Raw genomic sequence first — 23,814 nt, forward strand, 5'->3', positions numbered from 1 at the left:
CTCAGTGGTTAGCACTGCAGCCTTGCAGCACTGGAGTCCGGGGTTCAAATCCACCAGGAACAACTTCTGCAAGGAGTTTGTATGTTCTCCCCGTGTTTGCGTGGATTTTCTCCCATTCTACAAAGACATACTGAAAAAAAATGTACATTGTGATCTCCATATGGGACTCACAATCTACATTAAAAAATGTATAGAATTATGCCAGTTCTGGGCTACAAGTACAAGTCTAAAAATCCTTTACTTAAAAAAATTATATACAGATTGTAAGTCTTTCCTACTTCAGTTTAGTCATCTTGTTAGTTCTTTGTTTACTGTACTTGTTGTATTTGTCCTATGCATGTAAACCCCTTCACAAATGCACAGCAACATTGATAAAGCCATATAATAATAATAGTAGTAATAATAATAATAATAATTATTATTATTATTATTATTATTAATAATAATAATAATAATAATAATAATAATGCCAGTCGTCAAGGTTAGAAGTATCAAGAGTAGTTCATTAAGTTTTTAAAATATGATACTTTTTCTATCTCAATGGAAACAAATATGTGTTAGAAAGATAAAAGATATACATATTTTTTATCCATATTTTACCTGCCAGACTGACTGCTACATTTTGAATTCAGTTCCATTCTTAGTGATTTACTGACATATAATAACTTTTTTAGGAAGGGTAGAAGAGTGTGAAGGCCTATTGCATTTGTGATGTAGCTCTCCAGTCGCTCCTTTTTGCTGTGGTGTTTCTGTGCAGCGAAAGAATATTTTGCAGAGAGTTCAATCACTTTCTTTGACAATAGATTATGTGAATGTTCTCCAGTCATGTCATGGTTTATTTGATTCCACCCAGGTAACATCAAACACAAGTGATCTATGCCTGATATCACTCCGAAAGTGACTGATCCTTGGAGCTTTAGGACGTCCAAGTGCCTAATGCAAAAATTGTCCAGTTCTTTGTCTATACCCCAAGGTAAGAGACAGGAGAGTAGGAGTTTTGCAGCATCAGTCACCATGTTAACATCTATTTTTCCTGAAGACTGGTTCTTGTTTTTCTTAGTACTTTTGAATTTTTTGTGTCTTTTGATGCCACTATTTTCTTCAAGAAATCGACTGATATTTTCTTTAGTGTTAGATTCAGAGACTGGTCCATCCATCTGATACAATGATCCAGCAGTTTTATTTCTTTTCAGTGTTAAAGGTCTTTTCTCGGAGGAACTCTTTGCTGTTTTTAGTGCATCATAGCTATGGAAAGAGTTTGCTGACTTCAGTCCATTGGCTTGAGAAGACTGTAAAAGTTCTAAAACTTTTTCCAGGTCAAATAGAAGTAAATGTAGACTAATGTTATACGTAGATCGCACCGGCACAACGGTGAATGGGCTAGTGGTGTAGCTGGGATCCACAATCTAGAAGCAAAATAAATGTCTATAGTTAATATTAGAAAATTGTAAAGCAACAGATTGTAAAGGTTAATATAATTCATATGAGATTTGTTAAGAGAATGGTGGCATAAAATAACAGCTCAACATAGCAAGTTGTGAATATACAGCTTCGTGGATCTTTTGCTTGAAAACAGACAGTCATTATAACATTTCTATTCAGCAGTTAGATTCAGAGTTAAGGTGATGATACCCCTTACCAGTAAGTGTTGGTTCACATTTACAGCGGACAGGAAAGTAGTTCACAATTTACTTTCCTCTCTGTGCAGCAAGCACATAGACCCCATGTGGGGTCCGTGTGCTTTTACTGCACAACGCTTGCAAATGCGTTTGGTAGTCCGTTTGGGGGGTCCCCATGCAGACTCCCTGAATGGATTACCAAACGCAGATGTGAACGAGGAGTAAGAAGAGCAAATTATGGTGGCTAGCTCTATCTAAAGTTGCATGTGTCCTAGACATACAAGGTGCATTGCATTGGTATTAATGCTGTCTATGGTATCACAAGTAATAAAATTGCAAGGCAGTGCAAGTAAAATACACATACAGGTTTGTTGTGATGTATAACAAAGTAATCATAGCAATATACACCCTATAGAGGAAAACTGAGATATGTACTTCCAGGGGTAGATTGACACATGTACAGGACATGCAGGATAGTTGTGACTACAGATACAGCACAAAATTCTGTAGCTGACTTTTCAGAGTAGGCTTACATCAAGCTTGGGTGATGTTGGCACTATTCCACTGCTACTGGTGTAGTGCAGGTCATATCCCATATGGGAATTTTTTTATACCTTACCAAATAGCAAATCCATGGCAAGGTGCAAGATCTGCAAGCAGAACATTAGCTATGTCTATGCAGGTACACATGTAGTAACTAGGTCTCTCCGTACTCACATGAAATAGTATCATCAGATCATATGTAAAAATAGAATTGGCAGTTACACTGGCAGGGACAATGACCAAGAACATTCTACTTCTTTTCCCCATAATCATTTTTGTAGGCAGGTCAGGTCTACACCTAGCACATGGACATCGTCCCTATCATTATCAACTTCATCTGCTCCTCCTCCTCTATACTGACGTTAGTTATCCATAAGGGAATTGCTGCTGTGCTGTTGCTGCCATGCCACTTATTGGATTGATGTGCATTTCACCAACAGATAGCATGCATGTGGTCTTGATAGACAATACCTAGCCACCATTATTTCACTAGAAAAGATGGCTCTTCTTGATACTGTCATGTGGGACTCTCCTTGGATTTGTCCATGTGGAGAAAGGTGCTACCGTTAACAATTATGGGCAGGGAGAATACATAGCTTTCATGGTCCACTAGATCAATGTTTTGAACATCAGTGGCAGCTGTCCAGAAATGCAGCAAGGCTTGGTGCTAGTACTAACAGCACCTATCTTGGTGCATGCTCAGATTCAACACCCAGGAAGGTACCACCCGCCTCCTCCAGTTGCTCCTCACTATACCATTTCCTGTTCCCAACTTTACCAGGGTAAAACATTGCTTCTATTCCCTCATTTCAGGAAAATATAAAATGTAGCAATGTTCAATATTCCAGAGATTCTTCGAGTCCAACACATCCCTAGTATGAAGTATTCCAGACTATCAAAAGTTAAAAGTCTTATTACTGCTAAAAAAAATAATGGGGTTATAATTATACACAGGTCTTGAAGCCTACAGTGGAGCTTTTATCTAGGACTAAATGATTATATTAATAATATAAATTGAAAATGTGTAAATTTAACCTCCATTTTGTTTTAGTTTGCTGTGAAATTCTTAAATAGGTATTCTAATTCTTTCAGGAGTGCAGTTTTGAGAATGGGGTGATTTATATGGGTTTGTATTAGAGAGGCCTTTCTAGACCCCTTCAGAACTGAACTGGTCCATTGAAAAATGTGTTTTGGAAATATTCTTGGGAATTTGGAAAATTCCTGCTTCAGTTGTAAGCCTTATAAAATGGTAATTAAAGTTTGATTGCAACATAAAGCAGAGATATGGTAAATTATATTTGTAAAGTAATTTGGGTAGTATGACTTTCTATATACAAAGTTTGAAAACTGTATCTTTTTTCTAAATTTTTACCAAATTTCCTATTTTTTCATAATTAAAGACAAAATATATTATCCAAAATTTACTACTGACATGAAGAACAATATGTCACAAAAAAAACAATCTGTGGGAATGTTCGCCCATTCTTCCAGAAGAGCATTTGTGAGCTCAGTTATAGGTGGTGGATGAGTGGACCTGGCTCTCATTCTGCCTTCTAGTAGGGTAGGTCAGTCAAGTTCTTTCAAACTAAACTCACCCAACAATGTTTTCACGGACATTGCTTGGTACATTGGGACACAATTATGCTGGAATAGAAAGGTTCTTTGCAATACTTTGCCTACAATGTTAAAAGCATACAATGGTCCAAAATGTCTTGGTATGCTGAAGCATTAAGATTTCCCTTCAATGGAACTAAAAATCTATTCACATGAACGTTGATCTCAGCTGTGAAATGGACATTTTTTTTAAACAGCAATCATATGACTGCATTAAAAAAAAAACAATACTTGTGAATTATGCTATTCACCAAACCAATTTTTTTTTTTTTTTACATACAATCAAAAAATAGGACATGTCTTATTTTTGCATGTTTTCATGGAACCTTCAATAGTCTACAGTCTATGAAGATTTGCATGAAATGTGTGCAGATCTCTTGATATTTTACATCTTAGCCCCACTTCATTTACCCTTATCCGGGAATCTAACTTTCTTGCTATAAAGTACACCATACTATTCTGCTCTCCATTCTTGTAAAATAATTTTATATAACGTATTCAAGCTAAATTTATCATCAAAAGCCATGGCCAAAGCAGTTCAAGGTCAAGGCTCCACATTGCTGAAACGCAGCATATATTGTTTCAGATTTTGCTGCACTTTTTGATTCAAAGTCAGGATTGGCTTGAAAAGGAATGAAAAAATATAAACAAAGCTCCTAGACACTTCCCTTCTAAAAAAAAAAAAACTATAAGGAGAAAAAGAAATTGTGCAAAAGACAAATAAAGGAGGTGAAGATTGAGGCTGAGAGAAAAATTGCCAAGGAAAGTAAAAGTAATCCAAAATTATTCTTCAATTACATAAATAATAAGAGAATAAAAACTGACAATGTGGGCACTCTCAAAAATAATCTGGGTGTAAAGGTGGAGGAGGATGAGGAAAAAGCACAAGTATTAAATGCCTTCTTCTCTACAGTGTTTACACAAGAAAATCCATTGGCCAACAACATGATTAGGGGTAATGTTAACTCTCAATTAAATGTCACCTGCTTAACCCAGGAAGAAGTGCGGCGCCGCCTGCAAAACACTAAAATAGAGAAATCGCTCAGTCCAGATGGAATACACACCCGAGTTCTGAGGGAATTAAGCATGGGCATAGATAGACCCTTGTATCTAATATTTAAGGATTCAATAATGACTGGGTCTGTTCCACAGGATTGGCGAATAGCAAATGTGGTGCCAATTTTCAAAAACGGGTGTAAAAGTGAACCTGGAAACTATAGGCCAGTAAGTTTAACTTCTGTGGTGGGAAAGATATTTGAGGGCTTTCTAAGAGATGCTATCCTGGAGTATCTCAATGTAAATAATCTTATAACACCAAATCAGCATGGGTTTATGAGGAATTTGTCCTGTCAGATTAATATGATCAGCTTCTATGAGGAGGTCAGTTCAAGACTGGACATGGGTAATGCAGTAGACGTGGTGAACCTGGACTTTTCAAAGGCTTTTGATACTGTTCCACATAAACGGTTGGTATGCAAAATGAGAATGTTGGGACTGGGGAAAAACATATGCATTTGGGTTAGCAACTGGCTCACTGATAGGAAACAGAGGATACTTGTTAATGGTAAATATTCAGACTGGGCCACAGTCCCCAGTGGGGTGCCACAGGGGTCAGTATTAGGTCCTCTCTTGTTTAATATCTTTATTAACGACCTGGTAGAGGGTTTACAAAGCAGGGTGTCCATATTTGCAGATGATACTAATCTTTGTAAGGTAATCAATAATGAGAAGGATAGTAGAATATTAGAAAGGGATCTAAGGAAACTGGAAGCATGGGCAGAGACTTGGCAAATGAAGTTTAATGTTGACAAACTAAGGTAATGCACTTTGGTCGACGTAATAAAATGTATGAATAGTAAATTACTGGGTAAGACTGCCAATGAAAAAGACTTAGGGATTTTGATGGACAGCAAGCCTACCTTTAATGACCAGTGTCAGGGAGCTGCTGCCAAGGCAAATAAAATTATGGGATGCATCAAAAGAGGTCTAGATTCTCATGACAAGGACATAGTTATACCTCTATACAAATCACTGGTACGGCCACACTTAGAATATTGTGTGCAATTTTGGGCCCCGATATACAAGAAAGACATAAGTGAACTTGAAAAAGTGCAAAGATGGGCAACCAAAATGATTAGGGGAATGGGTGGATTGGAGTACAACGATAGATTAACAAACTTGGGGTTATTCAGTTTAGAGAAAAGATGTCTACGGGGAGATCTAATAACAATGTACAAATACATGAAGGGACAATACAAAGAACTTTCTCAGGATCTTTTTACTCCTAGGCCAGTGACAGTAACAAGAGGACATCCACTACGTCTGGAGGAGAGAAGGTTTCACCGGAAACATACTGTAGAAGGGGATTCTTTACAGTAAGAACAGCGAGGCTATGGAACTCTCTGCTCCAGGAAGTGGTGATGGTGGATTCATTAAATAAGTTCAAAGAGGGCCTGGATGCCTTTCTTGAAGAGAACAATATTACCAGTTATGGACTCTAGATTTTAAGGACACGTTGATACAGGGTTTTCATACTGACTACAAGATTTGGAGTGGGGAAGGAATTTTTTGGATCAACACTATAGGGATTGTAGGCTTATAGGTTGGACTTGATGGACTAATGTCTTTATCCAACCTCATCTACTATGTAACTATATATACTCCTGCGATTGGCTAAAAAAATTGCAAAACAAACCACTGTGTTTCGGCAATGTGGGCTTTAGCCTCAAACTAGTACTACACATTGGCCTCTAAGGTATATGGCTGATTTGCTGCTCAAAATTGACTGTCCATATAGAGGATCTGGGTACTCAGCTCCTGCCAGCCAACTTATGGAGCATTAATTGGAGCACAAGCCTAGAGCATGAAGAGGTGAGTAACCACTGGACACCAGATACTTGAGATGTGTGCCCATTAGTCTATTCACTTACAAAGACCACTAGTGATGTCCAATGTAAAGGGCATAGAGAGAGCATAAAACTATATCTCTTAGGATTAGTACATCTGGTGCAGGTAAATGCACATCAAAGCACAGATAGTTTAAAGGGGTATTCCCATCTCAAGGATCCTATCTATACTGATAGCTTGTGTAAATTGAAAACTTTTCCTAAATATATTGCTTTAGAAATTCTGCTTTGTTTTCCTGCTATGTGACCTTATTCATCCTATTGTTTACACAGTGTTGCTATAACCACAGACCTATAGGACAAGTGATGTGACACACTGCTCTTAAAGGCAGGACAACTGTTCAGCTAATTACACTTTGCTGATAAAGCCAAGTCTGTTATCTCTTATGTAAACACACTGAGTCCATTCTGTACAAGCATCTGTATATTATCTGATCTGCACAAGTATTGTGAGACTTTTCCGGTCTGTGGTCTGTTTAGCAAGAGGAAGGAGGAGGGAGGAGAAATACAGCAGGTGAGATGAAAAGACTGCAGCCATACTGCTGAAACACTGAGATGGGAAAACCCCTTTAAGAGAATCCAGTGCACTATCTTCAAGGTGCACACAACTACTTTAAATCTACATAAAGATTTATTTGCATGTAACACATGTCAGCCCTGATGTTAATTCTATAAGCAAGTGAACATAATCTTTCAACAATTAATAAAGAGATATCAGAAGATGCCATCTATGAAAGTCATTATACCTCAACCACCACTTATGTACATTTTAAGGGGATTTCTCCCATTTGTCTTTCTTAAAGGGGCTCTATGATTAGATTTTGGCAATTTTAGATAATCATATGCCTGATTAGCATTTAAAAAGGCTATTCCGGTGCTGCTAATCGTTTTAGAAAAGCCCCCCCACACCGTTTTTATGATTTACCAGTAAAATGGATATGCTAATGAGTTCCTCCATGCACCCTGTGTGTTCTGTGCACCCCTCTAGCATCGTAACTTACTCACGCCTACCTCTGTTGCTTGTGCTCTAAGTCCTCCGCCTCCTCCCTGCGAGTAACCACCTCCATCGTTTGTATTCTTGGTGGTAGAGAATTGAAATCTCAGGCATGTGCAGTAAGCATGCCCGAGCACCATTTTCTTGTGGAGAACTCACAGTTCCATGAGAAAATGGAGCTCATTCATTCTTACTGTGCATGCCGAGATTTCAATTCTGTACTGCCGATAATACAAACGATAGAGGCGGTTACTCGCAGGGAGGTGGGCTTAGAGCACAAGCAACAGAGTTGGGTGTGAGCAAGATATGATGCTAGGGGGGTGCATGGAACGCCCAGGGAGCACGGAGGAACTCATTAGCATATCCAGTTTACCAGTAAATCATAAAAAAGGGGGGTCTTTTCTAAAACGATTAGCAGTACCTGAATAGCCTTTTTAAAGGCTATTCAGGCATATAATTATCTAAAATTGCCAAAATCTAATGATAGAGCCCCTTTAATAAGTGATACGGTATGTAATATAAGTTAATATGTAGTAAAAGGACCATTGATCCAGAGATTTTAATTGTTTGACATCTTTGCAGTTGAGAAAAAATTTGGCTTTAGTCTTCTTTTCTCTTCCTCTGGATCAACACTGCAGCTTAAAAAACTGAATTTGATAGATTTTTGTCTTTTTTTAACTTTTTACTAAGTAAGTTGGTAAAATAGGATATTTGTCGTTGGCAGTGCTTTACTAATGAAATCCATTTTATCTCACTGAAAACATCTACTATAAATCACTTAAATTCCATTTATCTTACAAATACACTTGGAATTTGTTGGAAGGCTCCTATTACATTTACAACAATATAATGCATGACATAAAATAATAGTTTTTTTTCCTTTTTTTTCTTTTTCCATCACTGCAGGTTCATAACTTGCAGCGTAATAAGGATCTGAAGACTTAGAAATCCCAGTCTGCTGCATCTGTTGTCACCCATTCACTAACTTATAGAAAAATGAACACCATATCTGTACAAACTGAGCAGATAATATAGGGGGGCAAAGCTTAAGAACGGATTATAGTCAGTTGTCAGAAGTTCTGAACCGTAGAAAGCAGCCAGTAGACCAGAGAACAGATGTTAGCAAAAGCCAAGAAACCAAGAGCCAACCAAACCAGAACAGATTACTAAAATGGTGACCAGGAGGAGGGTTCCAACACAGCCTGAATTAAAAAAGGAAGACTAAGAATCTTCAGGCTTATCAGTCATATAGTAAATAATAGGTAGTACTGCGTACAGTCCATTACAGCAACCAATCTAACACTAGAGGTTACAATATATATTCAATATGATCAATGTGGAACTGGCTCCTGACTAGTTGTGTCCAATGTTGTGTGCATTTGTTTACCATCTTCCTAGAAAAACTACACAAGAACCTGAAAATCTTGGCAACAAATAATAGTAAAAATAATCAATTATTCTAAAATTATATGAGCAGATCATTATCCTGAATAAGTAATTGTTTATCTCATATATCTGATATACAGTGACAATCCCTTCAACCAGTTGTTTTATTTGTTGTCTACAGCTTAAGCAGTCAGTCAGTAAATGAAATTTTTATCTACCAGTTTGTTCATGTGTCTGAGGGCAGACAGCACTCAAATAAAATGTAACACTGAAGAAAAAGCTTCCAAACTATAACAGCATGAATCAAATGTAATACATTGTACAATGCCGGGCTTTTTCAACAATTGGGTCCTGAGTCTGACTATAATATGTTACCTTTAACATGCCAGCTGCATTTCATATTTTCAACACTAGCAGTTTTAACCATAGGAGTTTTATTTGGCTATCTCGACTCACAGTAGTAGTGACTTACAGATGCCTGCGTGAACACAAGTGACTTGCCATTGCCAACAGAGTTGACAGCTTTCCTGGATGTGACCAGTTCTCCCTGCAGCTATAGTCACAGAATTTCCCCTATTGTGATTTTTTTCTTTATAGACTTGAAACATAACCGTTCTCAAAGAAATTTCTTTCAAGATTATTATTGAATGCACACAGAGCAATCACTCAGGAAGACAAATACCCTCCTTATTTCTTCTTTAAAACTCAACGAGTTTTACTCAACTCTGTTGATATATTAGCTGTAAACTTTTTTGCCTCAAGAGGACCTTAGAGAATTTTAGTTCTCATGACTAAGGCGATGCTACGTGCTGTGACTTTATAGTCATGTAGTTGTGAACTTTTAATTGAGTTGTAGCAATAATTGCAGATTCTCTAATAATTTGTAAGGCTGAAGCCCACATTGCGAAAAAAAAACACTGTGTTTTACAGTACCTGCAAATCCTATCCACACATTGCAAAAAACATCCTCAGCGTAAAATCTGCAATTTCAAAAGCGCCTACATTTTTGAAAATCGCAGCACATCAATTATACCACATCAATTTCCATGTTGGTATAACAGGGACAGAGAGTCCGCAGAGGAAAACTGTAGACTTTCTGTGAAAAAGAATATGATGTGTTTCCACTGCGGTCTTTTGTGCAGCCTTTTTTTTTTTGTGGCCTTTAGCCTCACGGTGCCAATGTCAATAGACACTAAGTGTTATCAATACAAACTGCCAGTGATTTTAATGTATGGCTGTCCAGTATATATTGTATATATTACACATATTACACACATATTGAAAATATGTGTATGTACATTTTCCCCTTAATGTTTCCCTTAATATTGTGTCAATTCACAATGTGGATGTCAGTTAGTCTAGGGCAGGGGTGCTCACACTTTTTGAGCATGTGAGCTACCTTAGAAACTGACCAAGGGATAAGATCCCTTGTGGGCGGGGCCTGGATGGGGCCTATGGGCGGGGCAGAGCATGAGAGCAGGAGACAGCTCTGCTTGTTCACAAAGCAGGCTGGGAATCATCTCCGGACACTGGCAGGCGGGGCCGCCGCAGCCCTGACTGCGAACGAGTGCAAGGCCCCTGCCTGTCAGTGTCCTGAGATGATTCTCAGCCTGCGCTGTCAACAAGCAGACACCGATTCCGCGATCGACCCATACGTCCTTCGCGATCGACCGGTAGATCACAATTGACGTATTGGGCACCCCTGGTCTAGGGATACACAACAACTTTGGTCATGACCCGTATTGTGTGTCCAAAGATCACTATATTGCCCTTTGACTCCATCACCAATGTTAGTGAGGATTGTCATATTGCAACTCTGAGGGCCGCAGTTACAGCACCTTCAAAGTAGCAGTGTAATTCTGTTCACTTTCATGATGGTAGTTGCGGACAAAGTCCCCATGTAGCCCTAGCCCTAAACTAATCTCATTCACACTCAGAGCAGACTTAAAAGGTTGAAAGGGAAGACTGAAGTTAAAGCCTCACATAGCGAGCCGCAGCCAAAAAGTGATTTTCTTTCTGCAGTGCTTTTCACAGTTTTTCTCTGTGTACTTTGTGTCAGAGTTTGCACGCTCAAAAAAATCCCATTAATTTCAATGGGAGTTAGGAGCATATACGCCGCGTAATTTTGCGGCCGCAAAATTACGGGCGCAAAATTACGAGGTGTATACGATTGTAACCCCCATTGAAATCAATGGGATCTTTTTGAGCGTGCAAATTCTGACACGCTGTATACGTGCCAGATCGTGCTCCACTTTACTCCGTGTGAACTTAGTCTGAGTGTTTTTTCCCCATGTACACATGCAGGAGTACTCATTGTAGAATTTCCCTGCAGCATGTTTCCACTGTGTGGCCCCAGCCTAATGCTGTAAGATATAAAGCACATATTTACTGCTTTTATTTTGTAATAATTGATATTAAAATATAAAAATTTAAAAAGTGCACAAATATTAATGTTGTAGCTACAACGATAAAAAAAAGTCATCTTGACGCTAAAATGAAAACATAAAACATACTTCTCTGTCTCTCTTTTCTGACTGTCAGAGCGCACAGCTTGTTCAACAGATGGCTGTCAATAAGGAAAAAAAGTTGGCTTCTTAAAATTCACTTGGTGGATAGCAGAGCAATGATTGGCAGCACAAATAGAACACAGACGAGAAAGCCTTCAATCTGCAGCTGATGCACACAAGGAGCTCAGGGATCTGAGTTTACAATAGAGAAAACATTACCAAGCTAATGGCATAGGCAATCATTTGACCACCATGCATCTCTGCTAGCAGCAGGGCTTCCATTTTCGGCTAAGTGTTAGAGTACCTTTTCGCTTTCTCTAGCCACGGCAGGGGTAAAACAACCCAGTGTGCAAATCCCACTGACTGGTAATAAATTACTATATTGGATACTTTTTGTTTTCTTTCAGCAATGACTTTACTGAGAATACCTGCTATCATTACCAATTAAAGTGGGGGCTCGCCTGGCAGACAGGCAATTCTTCTGCTTCACTTCACTTGGTGCGAATTACTAGGTCATAATCCTGTACTGACCCCTATCTCTGACCAGACAGTATGTAAAATGAAGGAAATAGAGCCACTGTAAATATATTCTGTAAGCATTTGTGGAGTTAAAATAAACTGTGCTCACTGAAAAAGTACTGAAAGTTGTACATAATATATGACAGGCTGACATGTACATGTATGTAACAGATACAACATACAGTACTATGCAATAATATTATAGTATGTAACATGATTGTAGTCATTTAGGCATGATGCCCCTTCTGGTTCCAAAACATATCCTTCTATCTGCATCTGTCAGTCATATGACATCACTTCCAGTTAATGTGACCACAGAGTCTCCTAACAGACTCAACCATCATAGTCAAAGACAATAATTCTGGGAAAAAGCAGGGCAGGGAGAAAAAGCAGTTTTGAACAAGGGTGTAAACGCCGTGGGTGGAGCAGGACCCAAAAGGTTCTTCTTCCCCATATGAGTAAAGAATATTTTAAGTGACTCATCATGGTTTTTGGTTAGTTATCAAAGATGGCTTCCAGTACACATTACGAAGATAAGGCCCCATTCACACGGGGGCGCAGAATGGTGGATTTTGTGCCTGATTCTGATGTGGGAAGCCGCATCAGAATAGGGCCAAAATACATCTGCCACGACTGTCGCGGCTTCCGACAATCGCAGCATCCCGCTTCGAAGTAGGCTCAAATGAACAGGCCAGTCCGCAGCGTGCTGCTGCAAGGCGGACGCCACGGCTGAATCAGCCATGGGATCTGCCTTTAGAAAAGGCAGCTCACTTCTTTTTTCCATGAGTGGCAACATGCTGCTCGGGGCCACACGGTGGCTCAGTGGTTGGCACTGCAGCCTTGCAGCGCTGGAGTCCTGGTGTTCAAATCCCGCCAAGGGCAAAAAACCATCTGCAAGGAGTTTGTATGTTCTCCCCGTGTTTGCATGGATTTCCATCCCATATTCCAAAGACATACTGATAGGGAAAAATGTACATTGTGAGCTCTATGTGGGGCTCACAATCTACATTTAAAAAAAAAAACAAAAACAAAAAAAAAAAACATGCTGCTCACGGAAAAAAGTAAGCTAGCGATCTACATAGACCGCTATTGTGAGTGGACGGATTATAACGTGGATTCAGCACCAAAATCCGCCCCCTCTTGCTCTGTGTGAACGGGCCTTAGAAGATAAAGGTAACCGAAGTATAAAACACAGAGCTGAGGATTAGGTTTATTGGAGGCTTTCTAATTCCATGCATTACAGCAACATTGCGGAATGAAAACTTCAGGTGTCATGTATAAATAGCATATTGCCACTTTACATTCGCACAGATCATTTAGATAATTTAGAACATATTTTTATTGCAGCATACCCCAAGTGTATAATCTGTATGCCAATTTCTATTGACTAAAGCTATGTTCACACTGCATAATGGCTGTGTGATGTCTGTTTTTTTTAATGGACATCACACACCAACATTAACCCCTTAAGGACCAGGCCATTTTTTGGTTTCGCATTTTCGTTTTTCCTTCCTCACATTTCAAGAGCCATAACTCTTTCATTTTTCAGTTCACAGAGTCACATGATGGCTTATTGTTTGCGGGACAAATTGTACTTTGTAATGGCACCATTCAATATGCTGTGCAATGTACTGGGAAGCTGGAAAAAAATTCAGAATGAGGTGCAATTGGAGAAAAAATGCATTTGCGCCATTTTCTTATGGGTTTAATTTTTACAGCGTTCACTGTTTGGTGAAAATGACATGTTACCTGTGTTCTACGTGTCAGTACGAACGCGGTGATACCAAATTTATATAGTATTTGAAATGTTTTGATACTTTTAAAAAAATGATAAACTTTGCAAAATAGAAAACAAAATTTGTGTCATCATGTTCTAACACCTGTAACTTTTTCATATTTCCATGTATGGAGCTGGTTGTGGTGTCTTTTTATGCGGGACAAGATGACGTTTCTATTGATACCATTTGGGGAAAGATCTGATGGTTTGATCACTTTTTATTCAATTTTTTATAGGAGGCAAAGTGTTGAAAAAAACGCTATTTGGCTATTTTTATTTTTTTTGCCGCTACGTTGTTCACAGTACGGGATAAATGTTTTAATATTCTAATAGTTCGGGCATTTTGGAGCGCGGGGATACCTAATATGTTTATCTTTAATGTTCTTTAATTACTTTTATAGCTGATCTAGGGAAAGGGGGGTGATTTGAACTTTTATATTTTTTTAATTTTTTCAATACTTTTAAAAACTTTTTTTTTTCTTGTTATACATTTATGATCAGACCCCTTAGGTACCTTGAAACCTAGGGGGTCTGATCGCTCATACTACTACTGTAGTATTGCAGTGAATAGCAGAATCCCAGCACTTCTATTAGACGATGCCTCTGGCATCGTCTAATAGATCTCGTGCAGAGACAAGCCTGGAAGCCTTCAATAGGCTTCCGGCTGTCATAGCAACCGATCACTGCCCTCTTGTGACATTCAGGAGGGCGGCGATCGGCGAAACATGGCGGCGCCCGTGCCGCCGGCGCCGTTTACACACTGCAGTCACGTTTGACCGCAGTGTGTAAAGGGTTAACAGCAGCGATCAGCTGCTGTTAGTGGCAGGTCCTGGCTGTATGATACAGCCGGCATCTGCCGTGTATGGAGCGAGCTCAGCGTGTGAGCTCGCTCCATACAGCCCCATGCGACCCATGACGTACAGTTACGTCATGGGTCGCTAAGGGGTTAAATGTGTGCAAATGGGGCTATTCACATGGCCATTATTTTGATGGTTCGTTACAATGGAGTATCAAAATATAGGTCATGTCCAATTTTTTTCTGTTTTCACGGACCCCTCTATGCACTAAAATGTATATGGGATCCATGAAAACAGCCACCCCTCGGATGCAAGATGCCTGTAAAAAATAGACATTTTTCATGGCCATTTTGCACCATGGTCGTGGGAATGTAGCCTTAGGGTAGCAGTAAACATGTGACCATCAACATGCAGAGTTATTTTTGCTAACTAAAAAGTGAAAGCAAACAGAAGTGATCTTTTGTTTTTATTTAAAGGGAACCTGACAGCTTGCCCCAAAGTGCGGCAAAATGGAGTCATAAATGTTTGCAAGCATAAGATGTCATATGTAGGGTTGAGCCGATCCTGACTTTTCAGGATCGATTTTAAAATCCAATTTCCGATCATTTTTCATTCGAACCCAATCTCAATCCCAATTCCGATCCCAATGCAAGTCAATGGGATTTTTTTTATTAATCGGAGATCGGATTTTAAAAGCAATCCTATTCACTATACAGCATGGAAGCCTTCACACTTCACACTGAGTATACTCAGTGTGAAGGCATTGTGGGAAATACTACCAAACCCAATCCCACCTAAAAAGATCGTGTTCGGAATTCCGATCGCGATCGTGAAATTTTCTCAATCGCCGATCGAAATCCGATTTTTTCCAAACACGATCGCTCAACCCTAGTTATATGCAAAATTACTTAGGCCAGGGTTCCATGGGTCGGAAATCGTGGCATTTTACAGTAACTACAAAGTGGATGGAATTCTTGTGAATTATATCTACAGAAATGCTGGAGATTTCCACAAAGAACTGAAAGTCTGTGGAGGAAAACTCTGCAAACTTTCTGTGCTGCGGGAAGAACCCTGATGCATTGCTGCCACAGTTTTTCGTGCAGCGCTTTTCTGCTGCGGAACATCCCATGGGGCCTTAGCCTTAAGTAGTCATGGTGGGTGAGGAGTAGCTTCAGCCTAGTCATACCATTTTTTGCTAACAACATCTCCTGGGCATCATTTCCTAACAGTCCCCTTTCTTCCTTACATTAGCAGACCCTTTCCCTACTCGCTACCCAAATCTCCCACAGAAACTGCTGCTTCATCCTGGTCTGTGACTTGTTATGAGAAGCTGGTGCACATGTCAGCAGTATAAGAGGATTCAACAAGTGCCACTCACCACTGCGGAGCCAGAGCCTGCACAAGATTCAGCCAGCAGGTAAGCAGGGGGTGTAGTGACGTCAGAAACTGTGGGGAAGGTGTCTGTCATGCCTTGGAAAAGTGATTAGGAAGAAGGTAGCATGACTATTCAGAAGCTGCTCCCCATCTTAAGTGACTACTTCAGGTAATTTGCACAAACCACATTTCACGGTCCTTGCACATTGTGGAAAAATCCGCGTAACAGACATGCTGCGATTTCCAAAACTGTTGCAGTTTTGGAAATCGAGATATGTCAATTATACCTACAGAAACGCTGTTGGTTTCCCTATAGGTATAATGGAAGCAGAAAGTCCACAGAGGAAACCTCTGTGAGAAAAACCACAATGTGTTGCTGCTGTGGTTTCTCCCACAGCACTTTTTTTTTTTGCTGCGACCTACTACATGAGGCCTTAGCCTAAAGCTGGTGTCTTCTTGTGGCAGATTTGCTGAAGTTTTTTGAACCAAAGTCAGCTTGGATCCAGTAGGAACAAAAAGTATTGTTCCATTATATTTCCCTTTCTGTTTGTATCCTCCACTTGAAAAAAAAAAAACACATCAAAAACTGCTGCAAAAAGACTGTGTGACACCAGCCTTAATGGGTGGTTGTTCTTTGCTCCATTAAGAGAACATTATGGCTGACAATGTTGTTGGAGCACTTTGGCTACCAACATTTATGTAGCCTTGTAATTGACAATGTTATTGGGGCACTGTGACTCCATTGTGGCATGCCCAGTGGCTGGCAATGTTTTGCAGGCTCTATTACAGTTGCACTGCAGGTGGTTTTATTCTGAGAAATGAGCTTTCTATCTTCAGCATTTATAGGAAAACCAATTAAACATGGCTAGAACATACAGATATTTGGGAATTCAGCGTACTGTATATCCAGCTGGATATTAACATCTTGTTCTGTCTTCTATGCTTTCTATGGTCAGAATGCTAGTTCATGTAATGTCCAATGGAAGAGGATAAAACTAATATAGATATGATCCTTTGCAGCGGCTTCTAAATACCAGTAATATGAAGGTAATTCCAAATCTTAGATTATCATTGATTGAACAAACTAATAATTTTCTAAGAAAAAAAATTACAGTATCGGAAGATCAATTTAGAAAGACAAAGGATTTCACATTATAGAATTTGATGAATGGCAGTGCCATTCCTGTAAGATGTATTATAAATTATAAATATAAACTGAGATTTATAGCAGTAGCAGAATTCTGGTCATAGATGGATACAAATATACTCTCTCATATTATATATATTTATATATACTGACAAACTACATCAAATATATACAGTAAATATGTCTCTATATACAATACAACCACATGCGGAAATCTATCATGCCACGACTGACTCTGCCTATTGGTGGTGGATAACATAGTTTCATGGGTCACAATTTTTCACTTATTCGCAAGCAAGTAGAATATGATTGAAAGGATGGAAGGGATTTTAGTAAGTACAATACAGTGCTGGTTAAGGATGATTTCATTAATAAGCAAGAAAACATAAGTAGGTAAGAAAGAAGATGCCACTTTCTTTATATGGATTTTGATAAGGTAGCAGGTTAAATAAGTTCTCCAGACATAAGGTATGACATGTCCTACCATTTGGAGTACGCAGGTCACACTAACACATGTTGTAGTGGCATTTTTTTCAGGGATTAACTGTATTTGGAAAGAATATGTTATGTATGTTGTCTCCTACAGAGGTCTGTCTGACAAATGCTAGAACTATTATGGACCCCACATTAAGAATGTGATAGTATATCATAAAAAGAGGTAACTATTATGTGATGGTAGTAATTCCCGTAGGATCTATGGTGTTTACATAGTAACTCCGTAACTCATCTACCCTCCCCCACTGCTAACTCTGAGGGGGGCGGGGTTTGTGATGTTTCTTCTTATTCCATTGCCCCAGGTCTGCCATGTACTGATCAGGCATAGTTAAACCAATATTCTAAAATATGTTATAAAAAATTATGGAAAAAAACCATCAAAAAAACCAAGCCCAAAATGCATGTCATCCCGCAAAAAAAACAAATAAGCCCTCATATGGCTACATTACTAGTAAAATTGCCACAACAAAAGATCCAATTATCTCCAAATCTTTAAAGCAAAACAGGCAGTGGCAGGAAGGGAATATATAACATATACAAGTGTATATCAGGGTAGACCCCAGATTTAGAGATTATTTATTATTATTATTATTATTATTATTATTATTATTATTATTGTTGTTTATATAACACCATTAATTCCACGGTGCTTTACATTTGGGGGTTTACATAAAGTACACAAAATATACAGATGAATATAACACTATCAATGACTGACTGGCACCGTGGGATAGAGGGCCCTGCCCGCAAGGACTTACAGTCTATGAGGGAAGAGGGATAGAGACAGAAGGAGAGGGGGAGACTGTTCAGATGGTGGTGTGGTGACAGTAGTGTTATTGGGGTTGTAGGCCTTCATGAATAGGTGATTCTTCAGGGCCTTCATGAAGCCTGTGATTGTGGGGGTCAGTCTTATGTGTCTTGGTAATGAGTTCCAGAGTATGGGGATGCACGGGAGAAATCTTGGAGACGGTTGTGTGAGGAGTGAATCAGAGCAGAGCAGAGTAGGAGGTCTTTGGAGGATCTCAGGTTATGTGTGGGTAGGTAGCAAGAGATTAGGTCAGAGATATATGAGGGACAGGTTGTGAATGGCTTTGCACAGGTATATTAACATTAGTAACTTGAACTCAATTTGCTGGTAGCCAGTGAAGGGATTGGAAGAGGGGAGCAGCCAATGAAGAAAGGGGGTGAGGTGAATTAAGTGAGCAGCATAGTTTAAGGTGGACTGGAGGGGGGAGAAGGTGTTTACTTTGAGTCCATGGAGAAGGGTGTTGCAGTAATCTAAGCAGGAGATTATGAGGGCATGAACTAGCATTTTAGCAGCTTCTGGGGTGAGGAAGGAGCAGATTTGATGGATGTTCTTGAGTTGGAGGCGATAGGAAGTGGTGAGGGTTTGAACGTGCAATTTGAAGGATAGGTCGGAGAATACAAGAAAAAAGATACCAGAAGTGACAAATGCACTCTGCAGAGGTAACATATTCACTTTTCACCATCCTCTATACATGCATATCTAGAAAGTTAATGCTCACCAGTCCCATTGATAAATTCTTTGAGGGGTGCAGTTTTCAAAATGGGGTCACTCCCCAAAGGGAATTCTATTTTACTAGCACTTAAGGGGTGTCTGAAAAATAAAACAATCCAAGGAATGCGCGGAGGAAAAATATACTGCGGTTTGCACAATTTGCCACTCAAAACTGAGTAGGGGCTCTGAAAAGAGCCCCGTTTCGACCACTTCCATGCACCGTCATTTGGAATCCAAGCCCTGAGCTCAGTGGGAGAGAGCAAACACAGGACAATCGTCATCCGGCGTTGCCGCCACTGCCTCTCCGATTGTTTCCAGTGCTGGCACTGCAGTCCAGAGCACCAGCCAGGACACCGCAACATCTGGCTCCGCCACTTTGGGGACTTCTCCTTCATCCTCCCCTGTTCCTGTCTCAGCTCCTTCTCCTGTTCCATCATGCGCCTCCTCCCGGCAACCCACCATCTCTCAGACAATTCAGCACAGGCAAAAATACAGCGCTAACCACCCACATGCGCAAGCCTTGAACGCACACCTCTTCAAACTCTTGGCCCAGGAGATGTTGGCGTTCCGGCTTGTGGAAACTCCGGCCTTCTGGGACCTGATGGCACGTGTGGCACCTCGCTATGCCGTCCCTAGCTGTCACTACTTCTCCCAGTGTGCTGTCCCCACTTTGCACCAGCAAGTGTCATGCAACATCAGGCAAGCCCTAAGTTCCGCGCTTTGCACAAAGGTCCACTTGACCACCGATGCGTGGACAAGTGCATGCGAACAGGGACGCTACATTTCACTGATGGCACACTGGGTGAATGTAGTTGAGGCTGGGACTGGATCACAAACTGGGCCGGTGTACCTCGTCTCCCTGCCTATCATTCCTGGCAGGGGCTCTGTAACTACACCCTCCTCCTCCGCCGCAGTTAAATTGACTCCAGCTAAGAGCTGGTAACGTTGCAGCACTGGCAGGGGTAGACGTAAGCAGGCCGTGCTGAAGCTCATCAACTTGGGGGATAGACAGCACACTGCCTCCGAGGTGAGGGATGCCCTCCTCGATGAGACAGCAATATGGTTTGAGCCGCTGCACCTGGGACCAGGCATGGTTGTGTCTGATAATGGCAGGAACCTGGTAGCAGCTCTGGAACTTTCCAGCCTCCAACATGTTCCACGCCTGACCAATGTCTTTAACCTAGTGGTGCAACATTTTTTAAAGACATACCCAAATGTGCACAAGCCACTGGTGAAAGTGCGGCGCTTGTGCGCCCACTTTCGCAAGTCTACAGTAGCCGCTGCTAGCCTCAAAAACTCCAGCCTACATCTGCCTGAACACCGGCTGTTGTGCGACATCCCCACATGCTGGAACTCAACATATCTTATGTTGAGCAGAGTGGTTGAGCAGCAGAGACCTTTGATGGAGTACCATCTCCAAAACCCTAGGGTGCCACAAAGTCAGCTCCCTCGGTTTCTCAACCATGAGTGGCCATGGATGGGAGACCTATGTGAAATCCTACGGGTGTTTGAGGAGTCCACCAAGAGGGTCAGCTGTGATGACGCACTAGTGAGTGTAACAATCCCGCTCTTGTGTGTGATACGAGAATCCCTTATTGCCATCAGGGATAACGCAGATCATACTGAGGAGTCAGGGATAGCAGCAGAACCATCACAGCAGGAGAATAGTTCCACACACCTGTCCGCTTCACAGCGTTTAATGATGAAGGAGGATGATGAAGACGTGGCAGATAATATGATTGTGAGACAGGAGGCTACCTGTCAATGCGTCCCATTCTTGCAGCGTGGATGGGGCGAAAGGGAGGAGGAGGAAGAGGAGGAAATGGAGAGTGACCATTGCGGTGGGAGCAGCGAAGTCATGCCATGTAACACTCTGGCACACACAGCTGACTTCATGTTGGGGTGCTTTTCAAGTGACAAGCGCATAGTCAAAATAATGGAGAGCAACCAATACTGGATATTTGCAATCCTTGACCCCCGGTATAAAAATAACATCTCATCTTTTATTCCGGTAGAGGGGAGGCCCAATCGCATTAATGACTGCCACAAGCAATTGGTGCAAAACATGATGGAGATGTTTCCATCAAGTGTTGTTGGCGGCAGAGAGGACAGTTCTTCCATGAGGCGAACAAGTGCCGTCCTGTCCACATCTACAAGGGGTACACTGTCTAAGCTCTGGGATGCGTTAATGGCACCCCCTCGACAAACTCCTGCCACTGAGGGGTCTAGTGTCACTAGGCGGGAAAAGTATAGGCGCATGTTGCGGGAATACATGTCCAACCACAGCCCTGTCCTCTCAGGTCCCTCTGCACCTACACATATTGGGTGTCGAAGTTGGACCTATGGCTTGAACTTGCCCTATACGCCTTGGAGGTGCTGTCCTGTCCTGCCGCCAGCATGCTATCTGAAAGGGTTTTCAGCGCAGCCGGTGGTATCATCACAGATAAGCGCAGCTGGCTGTCAGCTGAGAGTGCCAACCGGCTGACTTTCATCAAAATGAACAGCCACTGGATAGACCCATCGTTTTCATGCCCACCAGTGTCAAGCACCCCAACATGAATTGTCATGTCTGCGCTCAACCTCTACAATTCCTCCTCATATGCCTCCACCATCTGCGTTGCACAATTCCGATCCTTCTACGCTCAATCCACCCTGATATCCCCAAACTCTGCTGGTTAGAGGCTGAATCCACCCTGATATCCCCAAACTCTGCTGGTTAGAGGCTGAATCCACCCTGATTTCCCCAAACTCTGCTGGTTAGAGGCTGAATCCACCCTGATTTCCCCAAACTCTGCTGGTTAGAGGCTGAATCCACCCTGATTTCCCCAAACTCTGCTGGTTAGAGGCTGAATCCACCCTGATTTCCCCAAACTCTGCTGGTTAGAGGCTCTACTCACTCCAAGAGCCAAAAACACTGCTGGTGCAAGGCTCAACTAAGTTAAAGGGGCTAAAACTCTGCTGGTAACAGGCTGAAGTCACCTAAAGGGCCTCAATCTCTGCTGGTAAGAGGCTGAAGTCACCTAAAGGGCCTCAATCTCTGCTGGTAACTCAGCTTATGGGCCTCTGACTTAATTTGGAAGGGCTCACGTTAAGGGCCAGAAAAGTGAATTTTGGAAGGTCTTACCATATCACACACACACACATACATCCACAATGAAAAGTTAAGGGTGGATACTGTTGGATCTCCCATTGCCTATTCCATCTGTGGTTGTCATGGGCAACGTGATTCAAAGGGGTGCTTCTTAAGGTTTCATTAGAGTAAAATTTGGGTTTCTGTCCATCCAATTGGGGAGGAAAAAAGGTTTCCAGGTATTTTTCCACTTTCATAGGGGTTCTACTGAGTTTGGAAAGTGTCTAGTTGATAGGCTGTGATAGTGGGGTAATACAGGGACTTTGGCGTGTTAGATGCCCCCTGCTGTCCCAGTTGCATTCCCGAGGTGTTGTCATCATTTGCTGAGGTATCATAGTAGACTTGGTGACCCTCCTGAGTCAAACATTGGTTTTCCTCTAAACGAGTATTTTTCCCCATAGACTATAATGGGGTTCGATGTTCGATCGAACAGTCGAGTATTGAGCGGCTACTCGAATCGAACTTCGAAAATTTCACTGTTCGCTCATCTCTAATAGAGCTTTATTTTATGTTGTTTTTATTTTTGAATGTGTTTTAATTTTTGTTATATCTGGGAAAATATTTTTAAAAAAGGAGGGAAATTGAGTGTGGTTTTCACTTTTCTTTTTTTTTTTAAATTTAATAATACAAAGTGCTACTGAAAAACTTTATAAAATAGTTTTTCCTCTCTGCTACGGTAATTTTTATTTTGTATGGTGTTGTCGGGGGTGGGGCTATAATCTTTAATAACGGCATTTTATTGGTATATTTTACTTTTTAAAAAAAAAAAAAATTATGTAAACTTTTTTATTATTTTTTTTATATTTTTTTTTCAGATGCTGCCCCCATAAGGTCATAAGAGACCTTTGGGAACATCTGATCACTTTTTTTTGTATTAGAGGCTGATTTCTCCTATAACTGGGGCTGGTACATTTAGCCCCAGTAGCAGGAGGAATAGAGCCTCCTGAACATGTAAGACCCAGCAGCTCTTGCAAGACACTGAGCCCGGCGGATCACGTGACTGCCGGGTCAGAAAGCGCCCCATCATGGCGACGCGCATAGCTGTGTATACAGCGCTCATTGAGCGCTGTATACACAACGATCTAGAAGGCAGGGAAGGGAATAAACTTGATCAATGAACTGGCTACAGCCCTGGAGGCCTCACCAACTCCAGGCCTCACCCTGAACGACCGTAAGGTGAAGTTCCTGCTATACGCCGACGACCTCCTACTTCTGTTCCCCACCGAGAAAGACCTCCAAGAAAGCCTGTCAGTGCTGGAAAAATTCAGCACCACATGGGCCCTACCAGAAGAAGACCAAAGTCATGGTATTTCAGAAGAAGGGCCACAACAAAGCCCCCACCCCACAATTCAATTCCCCACTCCACACTGGAGAAAACCAACAGCTACACCTACCTGTGGCTGGAGCTCAGCCAATCAGGAAGCTTCAAAGAAATAGAATAGCAATAGAAACCCTGAAAGGAAGAACCTTCTAGGCCATCAGAAGAC

The 23,814-nt window shown here is 41.1% G+C and overlaps 1 protein-coding gene across 1 annotated transcript in view; it reads right to left on the reverse strand.

The window, feature by feature from the left end:
• WDR72 (WD repeat domain 72) overlaps positions 1–23,814 on the reverse strand; it is a 190,010-nt gene that overhangs the window by 64,988 nt on the left and 101,208 nt on the right. Inside the window, exon 15 of the mRNA XM_075273477.1 lies at positions 601–1,406. Within this exon, the coding sequence (XP_075129578.1) occupies positions 601–1,406 (806 nt within the window). The remainder of the gene's footprint in view (positions 1–600; positions 1,407–23,814) is intronic.

The sequence above is a fragment of the Leptodactylus fuscus genome, chromosome 5 (genome assembly GCF_031893055.1).
Source record: "Leptodactylus fuscus isolate aLepFus1 chromosome 5, aLepFus1.hap2, whole genome shotgun sequence".
In the NCBI taxonomy this organism is placed as follows: domain Eukaryota; kingdom Metazoa; phylum Chordata; class Amphibia; order Anura; family Leptodactylidae; genus Leptodactylus; species Leptodactylus fuscus.